Source organism: Platichthys flesus, chromosome 17 (genome assembly GCF_949316205.1).
Source record: "Platichthys flesus chromosome 17, fPlaFle2.1, whole genome shotgun sequence".
NCBI classification, from domain to species: Eukaryota; Metazoa; Chordata; class Actinopteri; order Pleuronectiformes; family Pleuronectidae; genus Platichthys; species Platichthys flesus.
Genome location: NC_084961.1, coordinates 16,242,803 through 16,263,036, shown reverse-complemented (window position 1 = coordinate 16,263,036; position 20,234 = coordinate 16,242,803). Strand labels below are relative to the sequence as shown.

General features: G+C 39.8%; 1 protein-coding gene across 1 annotated transcript in view; it reads left to right on the top strand.

Moving 5' to 3' along the window:
• ctdp1 (CTD (carboxy-terminal domain, RNA polymerase II, polypeptide A) phosphatase, subunit 1) overlaps nt 1–19,413 on the top strand; it is a 61,455-nt gene extending 42,042 nt beyond the window's left edge. Inside the window, exon 13 of the mRNA XM_062410018.1 lies at nt 17,633–19,413. Coding sequence (XP_062266002.1) covers nt 17,633–17,792 — 160 coding nt within the window. The 3' untranslated portion in view covers nt 17,793–19,413. The remainder of the gene's footprint in view (nt 1–17,632) is intronic.
• The last annotated feature ends 821 nt before the right edge of the window (nt 19,414–20,234 follow it).

Here is a 20,234-nt window from a genome sequence, read left to right as displayed (position 1 = left end):
TTAGAATGTATAATGTTTCATGTAAATTGCAAATGAAACTGGCACATTCAATAGTTCAATAACTGATAAGAATGTGTAGAATTCAAAGAGTAATTTGACACATGGGCGAGTGCCCTGCTTACACATCACTTTTTTACCGTCTTCCTCTCACTGGTTCGGTGAAATTGAATGTTAGTGTGTGACTAGCATCAGTATTAATTCTCATGAGTAATGCTCATATTTTTTAGCTTTATACAATATGAAAGGAAATTACATTTGGTTTCTGCAGAGACCACACTTCTGAGGGACCTCACATTTGCGCCAGCCACAGTTCTAAATGTCTTCTTCGGTGCTACATCAGCTTGTTCCACTGCAAGTCGCCTGAGAGGCTGTTCTTAAGTAATATATTATTTGGAAATAAAAGGTGCCCTGGGAAATGTCTCTCATAATGGGGCATGCTCACTTTTTCTCCCAGTGGATGTTCCTACTGGGACCACAATAAAACCTCAGGCACATTTTAGAAGTGGTTTCAACCAAATGGGCTATGTGAGTTAAACTAAGGGTAACATAGCACAGTAAGGAAGAATTCTGCCTCAGGCACCTGAACCCAATTTGATCCGTGTTACAATATGTACTGTTTGTGCTGTTTTAGCAGTATTTGCTCTACACAAGGTCTTGATGAATTATTAAAGCTTTCACTTAATTTTTTTCCTACATAATTTATACCTTCACAAGAGATTATACCATGGTCTGTCACGCTCTCTGGGGCACTGTGCTATTTTCTTTAGTCAAACACCTACAGCCGTCACCGTTTGAAGATTAGATTGAGATGTCCTCTGATCTCATACTGAGCTGGTGTATAGGAAGAATTTAATACCATCTTAAATAAATATTGTGTCTAGACTGCTTGTGTAAACCTGGCTCATTCTTTTAAAGGTGGTTGAACTGTGGTTTCCCGGCAAGACGGAACAACAGAGAAGACTTGTGCCATTCAAATCCCGACGGCAGTCATTTTAGCTGCGCCTGAGCAGAAAAACATAATATTTTCATTGCTTCTGCAATTATGGGACAAGAGAAGAAACGGGAGGTCAGTTAGAATAAAAACCTCCATAAATTTAGAGGCTTATCAGAAAACAAAATCTGACAGTTTGTTATACTAATAGACAGTTTGTTCCAACTCTTTAAAGGGGCAGTTATTCAATCCTTCCTCTCGACGATCACAACATTAGATTGATTTATTGAGTATTTATTTAAGCCTCGGAAAACACATTGAGGAATAAGACCCTCATAAGACCTTTGCCTCATCGTCGAGGCTGGTTTCCTGCTTTTAATTGCATCGTGTGCGGTTAAAAAAATAAAAAGGTACATGTTAATTTCGAGGATATTGCATCGGCCCTAAGAGGACAGTGTTGTTTGATGTGGTATTAATGATGCTCTGGACACAGACCATCTATTTTAAAATGTGTGCTGAAGGCTGATAAGACTCAATACTTGTGTAGTTCTCTCAGTTGTGTACGAATAATCCATATCTCTCTATAACTGGTCTGGCATGGTGTGCAACGGTATAGAGAAATGTATAACAGGTTTGTGTTTGAGTTTTCACGTCTCTTTAAACTAGAATAACTACTCTCTCTGCTACCCAAAATTAATTTTTTCATCTCTCTCATGATGACATTATCACTACATTCTTTGGGACGGGTATATTTCCAGCAGCACGAGCAGCTTGTTCTTGGCGCCAGAGATTAATTAGTGAAACGTTGCTTGTAACATTGGGCAGTTTGTCAGGCACATCGAGAAAATCACACTGTTTACTGCTGAATTAATTTCTTACCCCTCGTTGTACATTTAAGTTACTGTTAGTGACAGAAGAGGCAATAGCTGGTTATTGAATCTCTTTCATTGTATCCCTGGAGGACGAAAACCTGATGTTGGGTCTCATTCATGGTCAAAGGAGCCGAACACAAAACCCTTTTCCACTGGTTCTACTCTCTGATGAGCTCATCTAAAGCCAAATCCCCCCATTTCAGCTCTGCTGTCCAATGTTCCTTGTTCCAAGGAAAGCCAGTTCATTCTAATCACATCATTTGGCACCACTTTTTTCTTCTTTCTAAAGTGCAGATTTTCTTCCAAAGGAGAATGTTTCACTCCTCTATTCTGTGATGTCAATTCAGACAACACAACTCCTGCCCGGCGAGACTTTAGTCCGGGGCTGATGAAACTACTCTGGTTCATTCCACCGTTGTCTTTTCTGGTCCTTTTCAGTACGGGACTCACAAAATCAGTTTTCAGAGTTTTAAACGGCCTACTCAAAGAACTCTTTTCTAAAGTTTCAATTAATTTCCGGAAATGATCCAAAGTGGCATCAGTAAGCTGGAAACAGCATGCTCGTATCTGCCAACCCAGCCAGTCTGTGATGCTTTATGCAAAGAGCCACAGGGAGGATAGAGGCATCAGATCTAACAGTCTGACTGGACACAGCTCCTCTGAGATGTTTTATTTTCTACATGTGATCTACAGGGATTTCTGGACAAATAGGCCAAATCTACAGGATCTACAGAGTGTGACGTGCATTTTTTAACTAAAATAACACTGTTCTTACTTCAAAGTTCTGCTTTACAAGCTTTTTAACATGTTTACCGCCTTATCTCTTTTCTATCACCTGCTGCACTTAACAGTCAAGTTTACCTTTCCCATAACCCCTGATCTCTGAAAAAAGATATGGTATGTATTTGAATAGTGATTTTCTAGTCCTGATGACCACTCAAAGCACTTTAAAGTACAGTTTAACATTCACCCATTCACATGCATTGATACAGTGCATCTATGTGCAGCACTTTCTCTATGAGAAGGAAAGTAAATAACACACAAACACAGTAGTCTGTACAAGAGTTTGCAACCAAAAGGACACAGTTTAGTTGGTGATTTGCTGTTTGCTATGTTAAGAAATATTGGTGTTGTTCGCTTTAGCTAGGACAGGAAAGATAAATACAACCAGAATGGAGGCTACCTTATGCTAACTGTCAACATCTGTTTGACGTTAATCTGCTCAGCTAACAGTGGTTTGTTTTGTGCCCCATGGCAGTTTTGCACTGCTACATGCTTTTATAGCTTAGTGACTGAGAGTAGTAGTTCGGTGATCATGTATGCTTGATAGTTGGGTCATTAGCTACATTTCGAGTGTCCAAGGATCTGAATCATTGACTGTGTATGTAAAGATATGACATACATCTTCACTCCCGAAAAGTGAAGCCAAATAGCTAGCTGGAGTCATTGGTGATTTTCGGCTAGGATATAGTTGCATTTAATTTAAAAATGATCTAGTAAAGTAAAACTATAGCGAATGCGACTTCGGAATAGCACTTGAGTAAATGTTCCTACCATCTGTCCAACAGTGATTATAAATTAGTTTTCAGTTTTCTTTATTATCAGAATTTATTTGCCAAAACATCAACCATTCAGGTCTCAACCGTTTCATGTATTCTGTGGATGCTGTGTATTTTCCCCCACATTAACTGCTTTCCAATCATAGCATTAGTGGAAAGATGTTTATTGAAACACCAATTGCTGATCTATATGCTCTTTATTTTCACATCATATGGAGAAAGAGAAGAGTGGCCAAGATTAAGCAGCACTTTATCTTGCTTTCTTTCTACTTACTTAGGAAAGTCTTGTTAATTATGGGTGAGTCTTTGCCTCAGGTCATATTCACTAACTGAAGGCCTTATTCTTCATCCTGAACAATTATTACTGCACAATGAATTGCATCACCAATCTAACAGGGTTCTTCCTAAAGGTAAGATTCGGTGAAACATTGAATACTTGCAGTATTCTGTGTATTCAGTTTTTCATTTTGAAATTTAAATGATCATATATAATTAATATATTTTGACAAATTAGAACACTGAAATTTTGCAAGGTTATCAATGCATGTTACATTCTCGTCAGGGGCTGATCTCCCCTGAAGGTCTGATCCTAGAATTCCTCCTTCCTGACAGGTCATGGGACCAAACTTAAAATCAAAGAACATGTTATGGTTAGGTCAGATTTTCTCAAAGATGGTTTTCTGTAAATTTTTCCTGTAAATGTTGGTTCTTTCCCCTGAAACATCACAATTCATGAGTCTTAATCACGATTTGTCGACCGTGTGTATCGGCGGTTTCTCGTCAATGTGGCTACTTCTGCTACGTAGACAAATGACATCCTAACCCTTTATCACTATGGGATATCGAGTGGCAACTGATGAGATACATATTTGTATCAGTCTGTGGTTGGAAATGAATTCCAACCACTATCCTGGTACCATCTTTCAGGCCGTTTAAACCTCCCTGAATGTGAACTGTCTGTCATTGACGGTTTGTTTGCAGTGCACCACAAACACCCATCCACACTCAAATTTCCCTGATAGAGCGACAGATTATTTCACACATTAGAAGTTCTCAAGTTTCGACTCCTCTCAATAAACAGTTTCTGCAGCGACTGTACATCACCACACTTGACAATCATCACCTCATCAAATTTCAATGCAGCTGCCCCCTCACGCCTCAGCCAACACGACACCAGATTAATTTTGGCCTCTACATGAATGTCACTGAGAGATCATAAAACTAAATGAGCTTAGCACATTCTCTGCAAGATTTATTCTGTCAGATTTTATTTTTAAAAGTGCTGCTAGCCAGTATAGTGTGAGACACACACACAATACATATTCTTGGGATTTAACAGCTGCCTTGCACCTCAGACTTGTTTAGTAATGGTTGCATAACATGATGCGCTCTAGATTTCACTCCACATGTTTTAGCAAATTTACATTCTGTGTTGAACAGCTCATATTTCTGTTAATCAAATTCAATTATTCATTAATGAGGGAAATAAGCTTCATCTTGCCATCAGAACCCTCTGCTGTTGTGCTGTAGAGCCAGTGGAAAACCTGATTATTTAAATCACACGGCTTATCTTCAGAAACAACATGGTCGGGCTGGTTGGTCTCATCAGCCTTTTCTGCCTTCTGTTCAGTGTGCGCTTTGACCGTGATGAAAGGGCAAAACTAAATTATAGCTCATCCTGGCGTATTGCGTTTTGGACCCACTCTCCCACTTTCCTCCTCTCACTCTGCATCTTGCCTTGCTCTTTTCTCCCACCCTGGTGCATGTTTATTCTTCTCCTCCAGGCTGCATTAGTGTGTTTGTGTGTCTGTGTGTGTGTGTGTGTACACTCTGGCCTTTTACTGGGGATTAACAGAAAGCCTTGTACATGAACTACATGTTCTCCTGAAACGTACGTCGTCCTTCCACTGCATCAAATCATTCAGTGTGAGATTTCAAGTCCCTCACAGAGCCTGTTATGTAATTATTTCTGCTCTTAATTATTCCTGTTTAACTATGGTAATTTGTGGGCATAGAAGGCAGTTGTCTTTCTACAATATGATGACTATTACTGTAGCATATATTTATAGTTACATATATATTTAAACATAATATACAATATCTTACCTCTACGAATTACCAGCATTAAAGATTGGGTTGGTAATTTGTTTCTGAAACAGTTTCTATCTTATTTGTTGAAACGCTCTTGATCTCCCAATTGCCACCTCTAAGTAAAGTTGTTTGAAATAAAAGAAAGACAAAAAGCAAATCTCTGTGGCCATCGCAGGACTGTAATAAACATGACCAATCATTTCATTCAGACCAAATGAAATCCTTGGCTGGCATACCTGTCTGTTGTTTACTGACTTGCCTGACCGTCCTCTCACTACACATGACCCAATTCTTCAGACAGGGAAACAAATACCGGTGAAAAAGAAACTATAGCTAGAAGTTAACAAGCGAGTATGAGAAATGCACATTCATTTGTTTTAGGGCCTTAGCTTTGACAGGAGGGCTGACAGGAGGGGCTCTTTTTTTTATTGTAGCCTGCTTTGCTTGCTTTTCAGGGATTGCCAACTCTAGCTTTAAGGTGTTCTCCCTCCAACTTGGTTGCACAAACCAGCTAAATTGATTATGCAACAACCTATAGATCCTTTGTATTTTGTGGTAAAAGAGTTAAAGATCTTATTTTAAACAGCCAGTGAAACTTCCCTCAACCAACTCCATTTAAATTGTCAGTACATGCAGATAAACAGGGACATTTACTGCCAGTTAACATGGTAGCTGAAAGGACATTGGCTGAGCTAAACAGCTGATGTGCATCTTTCCCTGACAGGCCTTCTGTGCTCAAATCGGGTTTTGCTTTAAAATTAACTATTTGAGAATAAATCAGCCCAAAGACGGAACCAAAATGAATAATAACTAACAATTTTCTGTTTTGTAGTCAACTTGTTTTTTCAAAACCTTGCCTGATACAGTCTTCTTTTTGGATGGTAAACAGCCTGACAACCCCAGACAGTGAGGCAGAAAAGTACTTCACGATAACTCTTCCACTACAAAAATACTACAATCACTGTTACTGATTTAAGATGTTAGATTTCTGACATTTATTGAAATTTAATGAACATACATACATACGTGTTCAATGTTTTTATTTTTCATGTGAGCAAAAGGTGAGGCTGTGTGAAGCAACATTTCCCTTTTTATAATGTTAAATACAATCTAATGCTGAATACTGTCAGTTCCTTCAGATAACTGTTTAGGCGCCCAACCCTCAAATCTCGTTAGCGATGAGCATCGTGATGTTCATTACATTTAAACAGCAAGTGTTTGGTACTGTTCTCTCCTCATTCACCAATGGAGGAGATGAAGGTGGCGTACTGGGGAAAATAAGGCTGTTATCTCCCTGCGTGTATTTTAAGTTAGTCTCCATGTGCTTTCCAATTAGAACGTCTGAACCCGAGGGCCCTTTTGTGGGTAATTGTTTTTAAGGATTGGTTGATACCCTGTAGACTGGCAGCGTATTGCCGCAGTGTGTGTGCACACATTTTTCTATTTGCATTTATGAAAGCTGTTGTCTTCAGCTTGCAGATATATGTACCCTTGTTAATGTACCAAAGCTGCTTTTTCTTTTTTTTCACCCCCATGAAGGCAAAGCTTTCATATCTGTCCTGTGCTGCTGGGCATGCTGATGCTTGCTGCAGATAATTAAACTTCTACCATTACAGCGTGAGTTTATCTAGGTGTCTGACATTCAGAGGGATTGTGAGAGAAACTTCCCATTGTATTTCGCTTGTCAACTAAAACCATTGTGTCTCAGCACCTGTTTCTTATCTAAACTCAGGTAGCTGCATTGTACCCCTTGCTTTTTTTTTGGTGACATGTAGTCAGAGCTGCTTCTGTAGGAACGGGCTTTGTGATTACGTGATTTGTCAGGAACAAACACTCAGCTGTAGCCAGCGCCGATGGTTCAGTGAACAAATCCAGTTTCTTTCTGTATTCACAGTGAATGCCGCTGGAAAGAATAGTTGGAGTTTGTTGGAGTCAGTGTAAGGTCAGCTGTCACACAAGTTGATGAGGTTAGGTCGGTGAGAGTGTGCACAGTGTTTCCCTTCAACGGGAAAGTGAAGAAACATTATGATGTTAAATGTAAAAAAAAGTTGTGTTTATTTTTGTTGTTAACAAATGTACTTCAGTGGAGGTCTCCATATATGACAGTGTTCTTACAGATCTGTTTTAAATTCACCTTGTGACATTTAAGAATCAAGTTAAAGCTGAGCATAAATACATTTTGACAAATCTCCTTTTGGAGGTGGAGCCTGAACACCTCAACAGATACGCCACTCATTGAGAAGGTTAGTCTCATCTACAATACATGTGAGGCTTATAAAGCTTTCCTTTAAATTAAAAAAATATGTAGAAATTCCTTGAAGGACAGTCCTGCTCCTAGTTCATTTATCTGGTATATTAAATTTAGTTCATTGTTCACCCTCAGAACAATAATATTGTAAGAGGCTTCTTCATTTTAGGCCGTGACACAGCCCCCTCAGCTGCTGTTATCTGCTCTTCCTTCACCTTTACAGTTATTCCCAAACCTACCCTATGTATTAATCACATAAAACAACTCAATGAGTGACAGTCCGTTAATATGGACTCACCAAATCACTGCTTTCTTGGGTTCTAATAATTTATTTGGTCCCATATTAAACGATCAAGCCTTAACATTACTTTAAACACAACTAGCAATAATCGAATAAGACATGTGGAGTATTTGTACCACAGTCACACTAGGTATACATGAACTGTATAGGTCTTAATTGCGTCCTATTTGAGTTTCCCCAGCATTTTGCAACATTGACATATGGCAGTAGCCAATAGCTTGACAACGCATGGCCTAGATGTAAACGAGATGGAAAATTAAGAGGCGTAAAATTAGAAAAAGGCCACCCAAAATCCAAAATACCAAAACATTATACTATTTCAGGGATTTCAAACTGGCGGACCAACGTCAGCCGTGACGTAATGACCTGAGTCAGAATATGAATGGAATATTCTATGACCAACTCATGTGAATACAATAATTGATTTTTTTCATTTTGAATAAGGTCAATAGTCAGAATATTGGTGTCCATGCAAATGGTTCAGTGCATTGTCCTGATCCGGTGTTACATATCCTGGATTAACACTCCTGACATATTGTTTGAGATAGTTTGTCACCTTGTCATTGCACAGAGCATCAGATGTATGAGCCAGCAAGGTTTCACAGATACATTTCACAGATAGATCATCTCATGTAGTTGATCGGTCCATCTTTCTGTCCCATTGGACATTTTGTCAAGCCTTTGTTATTCTGACAATGATGCTAGACACCTGCAAGATATGAGGATTATAAAAGTAACACCAACTTAAAAGACATTGACAGCAGTCCGTCTTGCTCGGCTGCCTCTTGTGAGCGCACACAAATCCACCAGTATGTTGCAGAAGCAGCAGAGAGGAACGGCAGCGTGATCCCTGTGCTCTATGTTCCTGATAAAAACAGCTCAGCAGTGCCAGAGAGGCGTCAGACTATGAGCAATAGGAATGCTTACTCAGGCTTTTCACATATATGAAAAGAGGAGGAGAGAGGAATGCATAAGTAGGAAAAAGAAAAAACTGGGAGTAATGTGACCCAGTTTCTTCCTCTTGGCACGTAGCTGTGAGCTGGTGATGCAGGCAGTTTTTCTATTTATGCTCTTGGTTCGAATTGATCTCGCTATGAAGCAAAGTGATGCATCTCAGGGGAAGGCTCGCCTGTTAATACACATTGTTTATCACCATGCATACACTCGCATAAGCTATTTTTCCTGATGCAGGAGACTGTGTACAGTACACTTTTTCTGCATGAAGACAAAAAGCTTTTGTTATGCTTTGAAGGATCTCCCATAGATTTGACACAATTCCATGGTATAGGCTGCAGTTCATTTGGAGGATCCTAGAACGTTTATTGTATCCTTTGTCGTATTATATTTTCTTCTTCCTGTCACACAGACCTTCACTCAAGCACAGATTGACAATAATGTTGTAAATATTAGTCTGGTTCATGTCTGGTTTTATTTCTGGTGAGACCACACCTTTGACCAGCTGCCTTGTGAGTCCTCACTTTTGACCGGAGAGTCCAAGAGACCAAAATGGAGGAAGCTAACGTAGCTTATTAGCTGGATTGCACAATTCCCTTTTATTTACCCCTGGTGTGTTGGTTGCGTGAAAGAGGAATGGTTTCTACACAGTAGTGAGAGTAGTCAATGGTACAAAATACGTCTCTTGAGGAAATTGTGTGAACTTACTGTCTCGTTAAAGACTGCGATTCATTGGCCAACACCATGAGCTGCGCGATGAACTTGATAAAGGTTCAACTTTTTTGTCTACAGATATGAATGAGGGAGGCGGGAGTTGAGGCACGTCTAAATTAAAGAAAAATTCAACTATCCCAAAGTCATTTGTAGCTCATTCAACTTGACTTTACATTACAAGTACTTCAAGTTGTCTAGAGGTAAAAGACAATTAATTATTAAACAACCTTATGATCATCAGTTTAATCATCAGTGAAATAACGCCAAAATAATCAAATTCAACAGCTTTTATTACTATTGATAGGAAACTCCCAGTGTGGTTGCTGAGCTGAGAAAAAGCCTACCACTGCGTTGTCAGTAGACAGGTGCCAACAATGGAGGCATAAAGAGAAGAGGGCTTCATTAAGAGCCACCTTGTTACACTGATGCAATTACTGGGCTCAGTACTCTCCAGCCACTGCATGGACAGACGACGGGAACATGGACAGTGGGAAGCTCGGTGTATAAACCAGTCAGGCTTTTAGACCTGTTATCCACCTTTTGTTTTGAAAACCCAATACACATTTTCACTCTCACCATAATTCTTCGTTGGAACATGTATCATATCCGTTGCCAGTATATAATATATATGTAATTTTGATTACCGTCTCTCTAACGTAAACATTATTTAAACCTTTTCATATCTGCAAACACTTCTTTTAGTTAGTTTTAGCCCTCAGATGAGAGTTAAACTTTATTTTTCAGATCTAATCAAACCTCCGTCAGTTTGACGCCTCAGCATGTATCCTGCTTTGCACAGGAGTCAGTCCAGCAGATATTGGTATTCAAGCAGTAAATCAACATCTAAATAACCTCTGACCCACTCTTTGAACCCAATGATCACCTCAAAGAGAGGTTTTATTCTATCTTCCCATCTGCTTTCTGTAGGTAGGTGATGTTTCTCTGTCCGTGCAACCAGATGTACAGTTGTACATTTTAAAGCTGCCTAAATTATTGCATAACCTTTAGAAAAAAATTCATTTTACACTTTTGTATGGATTGAACAAAAAGGTTGTGTTATTACATGAGTTTATTGATGATGATAAGTGGATCTGAGAATAGTCCCTTTTTTCCGGTCTTAATGCTATGCTACGCTAATCAAATGGTAAAAAAGATAATCTCCAGGTCAAGACTGACATTTATTAGGTAAGAATGTTTCAATATAAGAAGCATTATGGGAATTGTAGGATACACTGTGCTGTTTAACGTGACCCATCTTTGAGACTCTGCATGCAGCTTTTTCTTCGAGCAATTCACATGCGTGTTATTTGTGAAGGTTTCACTTCAAACCTAAATAATCGACATAACCTCTCAGAAGCTCTTTGAAGTGTGTAGTATGTAAATTAAAAAAGGGAAAACTTCCCCTCCTCTATCCAGTCTGATATAAAATGTTAGTTGATTTATTTTATATACTTGTTTTTAACCATTGCTCATGGTTTGTTTTGGTCTTTAAAAGTATATTATGTAGCTCCTGAACCAACCTCTCCTCTCTTCATCAATATCCGGTGATACTTAGTATTTAGTCTTTTATTCTTTATATTAAGTTAGAGGAGAAGCAGATCAGTATGCTGCCAGTCTACAATATAGCTGCCCAAAATTACAGAAATAATTGTATTCTCTAAAGTCTAAATCATATTGAGCTTAATATGCTTCGCCGCTGATGTGCAAAGGCCTTTAGAGCAAATAAACAAATCTCAGGCTCAGTTTTAATCATTGATTTGTCTGTGTCTACAAAGAGCAGTACTAAATCAGTGGGCTGCCCCGTGAACATTTCAGTCACATAATATATTATCAGACTCCTCCCAACATACCCGCTGTTACACAGAGACTGAACATATGAACTCACAATGAAAGAAGAAACAAATAAATCAAGTGAAAACGTGCTGTATTCATCGATACGCATTGATCAGTCAGTGTGACAGGCACATCGCCAAGGTAAGGGGTTCCATTGCCACAGAGGGCGTCCATGCAGAAATCAGTCTGAGCTCTGGATAGAGTCTTTTCATTTTGCACAGTGAATGTCCTTCCTCTGCCTTGTTCACAAATGTCACCTGTCATATTCAGCTCCCTGGATTAGACTTGAATTTGTCGGGGATATGATAGATATTACAAAGTACGCAACAAGAGGGGGTGATCTGGTCCAAACAGAAGTTCCTTTAAAAAAAAAAATTAACTATCAAATTTCAGTTTCCTGACCTTTCTCATAGACTTTGCCATTTTTTTTTGCTGTTAACTGTCAAATCGACTGACATGTGGATCCAGCCTAAATGTGTTTAACTGTGGTTCCTCCCTGCCAAGCAGTACAATGTAGGGAGAAACATCCGTTTGTATTTTTTATTTTTTTTCTTCCATGCACTGTTTGATCCAGCTGCAGGGTCCAGAACTCTGGGTCCAAGTCCGACTCAAGCTTCTGTGAAAAGATTCGCACAGCCTCGTCAAAGCTGCTGCTGCCTGTAAGCAGACAGAGAAAAAAGGAAAGTAATGAAAGGATGCCTGGGGGCTGTAATACGATTCGCCTGCCTGCGGCGAAGACAGAGATGGAGGTGGTTTGATGCAGGCATGGGTGACTGACAGTGAATCATGCATCACGCATGCATTTGTCAGAATGGCTGCGGGACGACAGTCAGCAACGTCTGTTGTCTACAGTCTAATGCAACGTGGTTAAGCAAATTATCCTCATTTACCATTATTTAATGTTAATTTAGTTTAGTTTGAACACAAAAGCTGTTACTCTTGGCAGCCAACACATAATTAATTACTTTCAGTTGTGGGGACAGTATCTAAAGTGCATAAATCCATACTACAAATCAAGTCAGTAAAGTTCCAGCTTTTAATGTCAATAAAGCCACAAGAGTTGAAGCTCCATTTACAAAGAAATATAACAATCAAAGTTTAATTAAAAAGACTATCAATTATTCAGGGTTCCTACGTCATGAAAAGTCATTGAATTGTAAAATGTTTATTTCCAGGCCTGGAAAAGTGCTTGAAAAAAAATAAGTTTTATTAATATTTTCATGTCGTTCATTTACGCTGAGTTTTAAATAATTCATATGCTTTTAAAAGAAATGCCCTCAAAATATAGGCAGACATACGCTCTCATACTAATTGAAAAGTTCGGTGGGGAAGCAGGCGGGATAATGCACTATGCCAGGGAAGTGTAGATTTAACCATGCTTGGTTACAAATGGAAAAGTGCATGCCGTGGGTTACAACAGACAAAGACCTCAATCAAACTATTGTCTTATTCATCTGTCATTTAAGGTATACTGTACTCATTTTTAGCTTAAATACTAAATTGTCACTTTTATACATTTGTATACACTGAGATTTCACAGAATGTTTGGTCATGGAAATTTGGTTTAAATTTATTTAAAAGTCATGGATATCCATTTGTTCAAAATGTGTATGAACCCTGATTATTCCTTTCTGAACCACATGTTGCAACAATAATCAAATAGAGATGAGAGGCCTTGAGGATTAAAGAAAACAGTTTGCTTGAGCAGGAAGTAGACCGTAATCAATGTTTTCTTTGGACTCTTCTGTTCCCCGAGGCATTAAGGAGCTTTTGGGCACTTTTCAGCTCATTGTTTTGCCTTTTATCTTTTTGGCTCACTCAGGCAGATTCTTTCAAAAAAAGGAAAGCTTGGAAACAAACCGCCCGTGTATTGTTGTGTGGTGTAGACAGGCAGACGGAGTTGTCTTCCAGTTTGTGGGAGACTAATATTGCCGTCAGGAAGTGGTTGAGACTAAAAGCAGAGTTAAATGATTGAGGAAATGCAGCACTTACTAAGTGGCACATTTTAAATGGTGTTCTCTTTGTGCTGGATACTCAATCAACAACAGTGTGCCAACATATACATTATAATTTCACAAAATGAATTTGCCAATTTTGTGTTGCTGCTTTAAATTTGCCTAGTGAATCCAAACAGTGGCACAAATCCTATAACAATATGTGTTTATAGAAGGGCAGGTCACTGGAGCAATTGTCATATTTAAATGACTATTCTTTTATATTCTTGTGGGTGCCAATAGTTCCTCCAGTTTAGATTAAAAACAAAAGACAACCACATATACTAAACATGTTCAGATAAATCTGTCATCAATTGGGTTTATATATGGTTCTATAAGTGTAGAGAAACCCAGCCCCCTCTGATTTGTCAGGTGACGCTGCACAGTGTTATCTCCCAAACACATAAAACATCTCCCCAATGTGCATCCAGCTTGAAGTTATTCAGGTAGTCATTGTGAGAGCACATGTTGATCGCGCTGTCAGGCAACTCTGCGTTCCCCATTTCATTGGAAATGTTAAGTCAAACAGATTTCAAAACGTATCAAAGCAAAACAGACACGTCCCTCGTAAAACCGTCGCCATCTCCGCTTCAGTGCGTGTACTCTCATCCCCCTCTGTTTGTCAGTAGTCGTAGTGAGGTAATATAATGAGGGGCAGGGGAAGATAATGTCTGTATAAAAACAATCGTTAAACTGCTCCGCTTATCAGCCTGCTGCATATGGAGCAGTTGAAAACACATGGGGGACGGCAGTGTACATATCCAATCTTCTGCATTTGACACATGTGCTGTAATGATATTGGGAAAGTGGAGCCGTATGAAGCAGGTCACCAGTGTTGCAGAACACTATCGCTCCTGCCCTTGTCAGGCTACTTCTTTAACAGTAAAGAGCCCTGTCTGATGCAGGGATAGGGTTATTGTAACTAACTGACTCATGTGGATGTCAAACGATTGAGGATAGTGTGAGGACACCACATTGATCTGAGGCCTGGTCGGATATTCAGGTCTTAAGACCTTTAGAAGTCAACCTCCTTTATTGGTAGAAACTGTACAAGAACCACAAGATTTGCTCTGAGTCCTAAAAGTTGAGTTCATTATTTAGATCATTACCTCTCTCGTCTATCTTTTGTGCTCCGCTTCCTCCTCTTTCACACTTAATTTGCTCCATTTGCCTGTTTTTTTTTTTCTTCCTCTCTCCCTCGGCCCGTCTCACCCTCCTGATGCAAGCAGAGCTGTCAGAAGCAGTTGAAGTCTTTTTACAGGGGCTTCCTTCTCTCCTCATTTTTCTCTCCTTCCCCACCAGTTTAAGATTGCGATGACAAGTTGGATGGAGTTATCGCTGCTGCTGCTTTATCAGCAGGGATAGTTACTCCGCATCACGAGATTTAAACTGTGGCCCGGCCATTTCTCTGTAAGCTCTGTCCCCAACTTGGCCCCTCTGATGGTTCCCCTGGGCGACGTTAGCGCCTCATCAAAATGCATCTAGCCTTGGTGCAAATGCAGTTTCCTGACTTGTTATTGAGTCATTTTATATCACTTATGTTTCTCTAACGATGTGTTGCAGCAGGGTAACCGCAGGCTGTTTGTTCACAGGCAGGCCAGGCCCCCCCCCCCCAATGCAATCATACTCCCCTAATACATGGAGACAATCACGTCTCAAAATAATGAGCTCAACATCTGTGATTGTAATGTGACACATTATTACCTTTTGCATTCTCATAACTGATGATTTCTGCGGAACAGAATTTGGTTTGATTTCCAGAAGCAGATGGAGAGAGCTCATAATCAGAGATTTCACAAATACACCAGTTGATTTGGAGCCACCCTTCTCTCATGTTGAGGTCCAAGTAGTTGCTCGAACTACAGCGGATGATTGTCAAACCCGCCCTGCCTCTTGTGTCACGGGCAGCAGCTTGATTTAAAGTGCTCCCTCAGTGGGAAGGGGCAGCCTAGCTCCTGGCTCGGCTCCTCGATCTCTCCACTACAGCATTTGTGTTTTTTGTAAGGTCATCTGTCAATGAAAAATATCACCCAGTGTTCCTGTCGAAAACACTTAAAAAACGCCACTGTTTGCAACTTTTCTTTTTATGATGTGCTAGTTAAAATGGATTCAAAGGAAAAAAAACCTGCAGGAGGCTCTGTTTGAAGCTGTGTAGTTTAACAGCATCTGACAGCAGCAGAAATGTAATAAGAATGAATCACATGTGAAGGCTGTTTTGGAGCTGACTTGAGTGTGGTGGATGTGTTCGGAGTGTTGGTGGGCGGCTGGATTAATAGACAGGGACTTCGATTGGATGTAATGATGCGAAGCAGATAGGAGGAACGGAGCAACTCATCCCTTTCACCCCCAACCAAAAGAGAAAGTATAAACCAAGTATATAAATCTCATCTGTAGTGACTAGCAGGGGCGCCAACCAGCCCAGGTGGTTGGAGCAGCCTCACCGGCGGTGGCACATGTGGAGGATAGTTTTCTCCTCGTAGTCGCCGAAGAAATCATCTTAAATCTCTTATCTCATCTTTTGCTCTTGCAGCTCAGCCTCACATTAAACTCTGACCGCTGGGCCTCGATCTCACAGCTCCGAAAATTAAAGCTTCTTGTTAATGTGGCGGTTAAGAGCTGTGCCACTATAACACAAACATGGACGTTTCCCTCCCACACACCGCACCACAAGGTCCCCAGGGGTCCACGCCAACTGTCTCGTCCGAGGCGCTCCACTGATATTAGCTGACATCTGACCTTTAATGAACTTCCGACCAAGGGCCCCACTGTTGCGGGAGGTGAGCGAGGTTGTCTGGCAGCGGAGTGGCCTAATGAGAGGGCCGCTCTCTGTAGAGCTGGTGTCAGACCTCCACAATAATCATGCACACCCCCCTGCACACCTCATTAGCATCATGCTAAGAAGCTGCTCTGCAGAGGATGTCATGGTGAAGCAGGAGTGGAAAGAGGAATGGCATGTTTACAGCCACACCAACGAGACACTTCTCCAGACACTTACGGTTGTTACGGTTTCATCATGAATCCACCCAAGCGTTTTGTTTGCAGCAACAAGCTAAATTAATTCCATTCACTCACCGTTTTAGTGCGCACGTTTATTATAGATGTATGATTTAGTCATTGTTGATACTTACTGATATTCATCTTTGATCAGATGAGAAGAACCATTTTTGCTCATTTTCATACTTTTTCCCTGACTAAGTCCATGAGTGGATTGCCTTTTTCATGTAGCTAACTAGTATGTACCTCTACTGGGTCTAGTTAGCTGTTTGGTATCTGGTCATTAGCTTATTCATCCAAGATATTTTAAATTAATGAAAAACTAACGAATTGTGGACTGAGATCTTCAGATCAAGTCACACGTAGTGCAACTGTACAAGTTAAAGGAAGCTTTTTTGTTTCGTATATCCTCTTAATGGATTAGTTTGATATTTTTGGGAAATACAGTTATTCTCTTTCTTGCTAATAATAGGTGGAGAAGATTGATACCACTCCCCTGTCTTAATGCAAATCAGTGTTTTTTATATTATATTATATTATAGTTGTACTGGGATATTTCCTCAAATTGAATTATCAGTACACCTAAAGGATTTAACTATGTGGTTTAATTATTGTCTTTTCACCTCTGCCAAGGAATTAATGTTTTCATCTGCATTTGTATTTATTTAGCCGGGTTACCATGAAATTTGGTGGAAGGATGTAATATGTGTGTCAGGAAGTTATCCAATTCAGTTCTTTATTGAACAATGTGAGAGGGAATTTGTCCACATTTCATTGATTTCTCAGAGAATAATTCATGGATCTTGATTGGTAAAAAAAAAAAATCAGGCCTGATAAGTGGACTGATATTACTGATATTTATGAGTGTGTTTGATTTGCTGCAGATGCCAAAAAAGTTCAAATTTAGATGAATGTTAAATGTGGTTGCATACGAGGACTTTCTCTCTCTCTCTGGGTGCCATTATACTTTGGTTCTGGTTTCCTTGCATGCTGTACCAAAGCAACAAATATATGATGCATCAGTTTTAAATGGAAAATCAATGTTAATGATATAAATTCTGTTTGCAGCAGCGGAGCAGAGGAGTCACACAAATTGAAAGTTCAAAATTTACATTAAAATCCCCCTTTGTTGTCCTTGTAGGGGCCAGAAAAGGAAGCACGATGAAGGCAAGGAAGTGGAGGAGAGTAAACAGTTTGCTGACGAGTCCTCCAAAGACTCCAACGAGGAAGAGGAAGGCAGCAGCTCTGAGGCGGATGAGATGGCCGCCGCACTGGATGCGGAGCTCAATGACTTTATGTGACCGGGAACATGAACGGACAAAAAAACAAAAAAAACGACCCAGTTCTCCCTACGAGTGGTACCTACAAATTTATTTTTCTGATTTGGATTCATGTCCACTTAGGATGTACGAGCCATGAATGTGCGCTGTCATGAAAATGAATGTCCTGTACAGAAATGACATGTTGCTGTGTAAATAAGTCGGCTAGTAGGTTTTCTGTTTTTGTAGCATTGATACACAGCCACTTTGGCATGAAACACTTTGAAGTTAACATTTTATTGTAAGATAACAAACTGTAGGAGACATAGAATTTGATACTTCCTCTGTTTTACCGTTTTCTATTTCGAGTTTTTATATTCATGACAACAAAGGTGAAACGAGATTATAAATTGTACCTTTGCTGGTTGTTCATGCCAAAGAGTTTGGAGTAGGTTTGCCACGGCGTGCAGCTAAACTTTTTACAGTCGTATTTTTCTTTTGTCCTCCTCAACAGTTTGCTCGGGTCGTTAATTCAACCAGCGGATCCAGACTTGTGAATGTGTTCTCTTTCCTCCTCCGTGTACTTTTGTTGACATGGCGGTAAAGGAACTTTCTCTTTTTGTCATAACCAGAACTTTGAGAGATTATCACTGTAAAACCAAATTCAGCTCAACTGACATTATCATGACCGATATTCCAATCAGGTCTCTGATTATTGTGAAATGTTTTTAAGGATAAGATAATCCTCAAAAATCAATACATTTTCTAATAACTTTCTCACTTTTAGTGTTATGTAACTATGCATTTTTTTTTTTTTTTTTTTCGCCCAGGTTAAAATTAAGCTAAGCAAATTGACAGATGATATTGAAGTAAAACTTTTCTCTAACACGTCACAGGACATAATACAAGTAGAAAATAATTTTGGGTCATATTTGGCCTCAAACTGATCCTGGAAATCCGGCTTCTTGAATTTGAAGTTCATGATAACACCCCAAACTTAATTCCAGTCACCTCCGCTGTGTCAGGGAGGAAGCAGAAGCAAAATGTCTTCAAAAACCTAAATTGCCCATTTAGCTACATAGCTCCGGAGGTTAGTGACAATACAGTTTATTATTGTAATTTAGTCAAAACAAAATCGTTAAATATGCACTTGATACAATTTCTTTCTCCCATTTGCCTTTTTTAAATTGTTTACTTCAGGAACTATGAATTAAAATTTGAGAAGAGAGCAGGACTCACCAGCATATCATCCCTTTGGTGTCTTATCCAATCACAGACCGCCTGAGCGCACTTTACCGTCATCCCACGTTACAGTATTTATGGCTGGAGATCAACAACTTCCATTACTGACATCATTTTAGAGAACTAATTGTGATGTCGTCCAGTGTAAACCATATGTGGTACCAGGATGTGCTCACGCTCATGTTTTTGGCATCTATCTGGAGTCGGACCCACAGCACTGAAACCGTGTGGATCTGTGTCCGCTACAAGTTTTACTCTTTATTTCTTTTCACTTTCTCTCCCTGACAAACTGTCTCTGTTTATGTGTTTTTTTTCCAAGAGTTTTGATCCAAACAACTGACGTGTAACCTATTTGTAAATTTCCTACTTGACCCCCGAGAAAGAAAAAAAGATACTTTCATTAAATAAAGATGTTTCTAAGTAACAACGGAAGCCACAGTAGGTTTTTTTTATCCTATAGAGGAAAACGTAGTTGTAATATTTTCTATTTCTTCAACAAAATCACTTATTAAAGAAAGCGTCAATTTGCCTTACGTGGCCTCTTTGCTGGGTATTAAGAATCGTAAAATGTATTTCGCTATGAGACTCTTCCCAGGAAAACGTTATACTCAGTTAATGGATTCTGTGTCATGGAAACCACCCCAGAACCATTAGGCCCTGTTCCATCTTGTCGCTTGCTTTGATACATGTGTAGCAAATGTGTTGCAACATACTTACAAAAAAATCTCCTTTCTTCCCCTTGTTATTACACAGAGACAAGCAGGCTCATTACAGGGGAGAGCACAAATCAACAGTTTGCAATTTTTGATGCAGGAGGGAAAAGAAGGGAGACAATAATGATCATTTGTGTGAGGTGAAGTCGTGGTGTTTTCCTCATCTGCCTCTCCATCAGGGATGAATAAAATGGCGCTCTGTGTATAACCGCAGCCTCGTGTAGCCGTCTGATGGGTCTAAATTGTTGTGGGCCCTGCGATACCTGGGGCGTCTGGGAAACAAAGACGTCTGCCACATTACACCGTCAATCCTGTCGTTCGGTCCAAGTCTCGGCTCTTCAGATGTGACGCTGATCACGGCGAGATGAAGTTCATTAAAAGCATGTCTCCTGTGGCTCTGCTGTGAGGCTCTCTGCGTTTCCTTCCAGGAATGAGCCGCTGCCTTGAAAGCCAAAGCAAACAGCAATAAATGCTGAGTTGTTTGTCTATGAGGCTTTTAAAGTTCAAGCCTGAGCCTCCGCTCTCGATG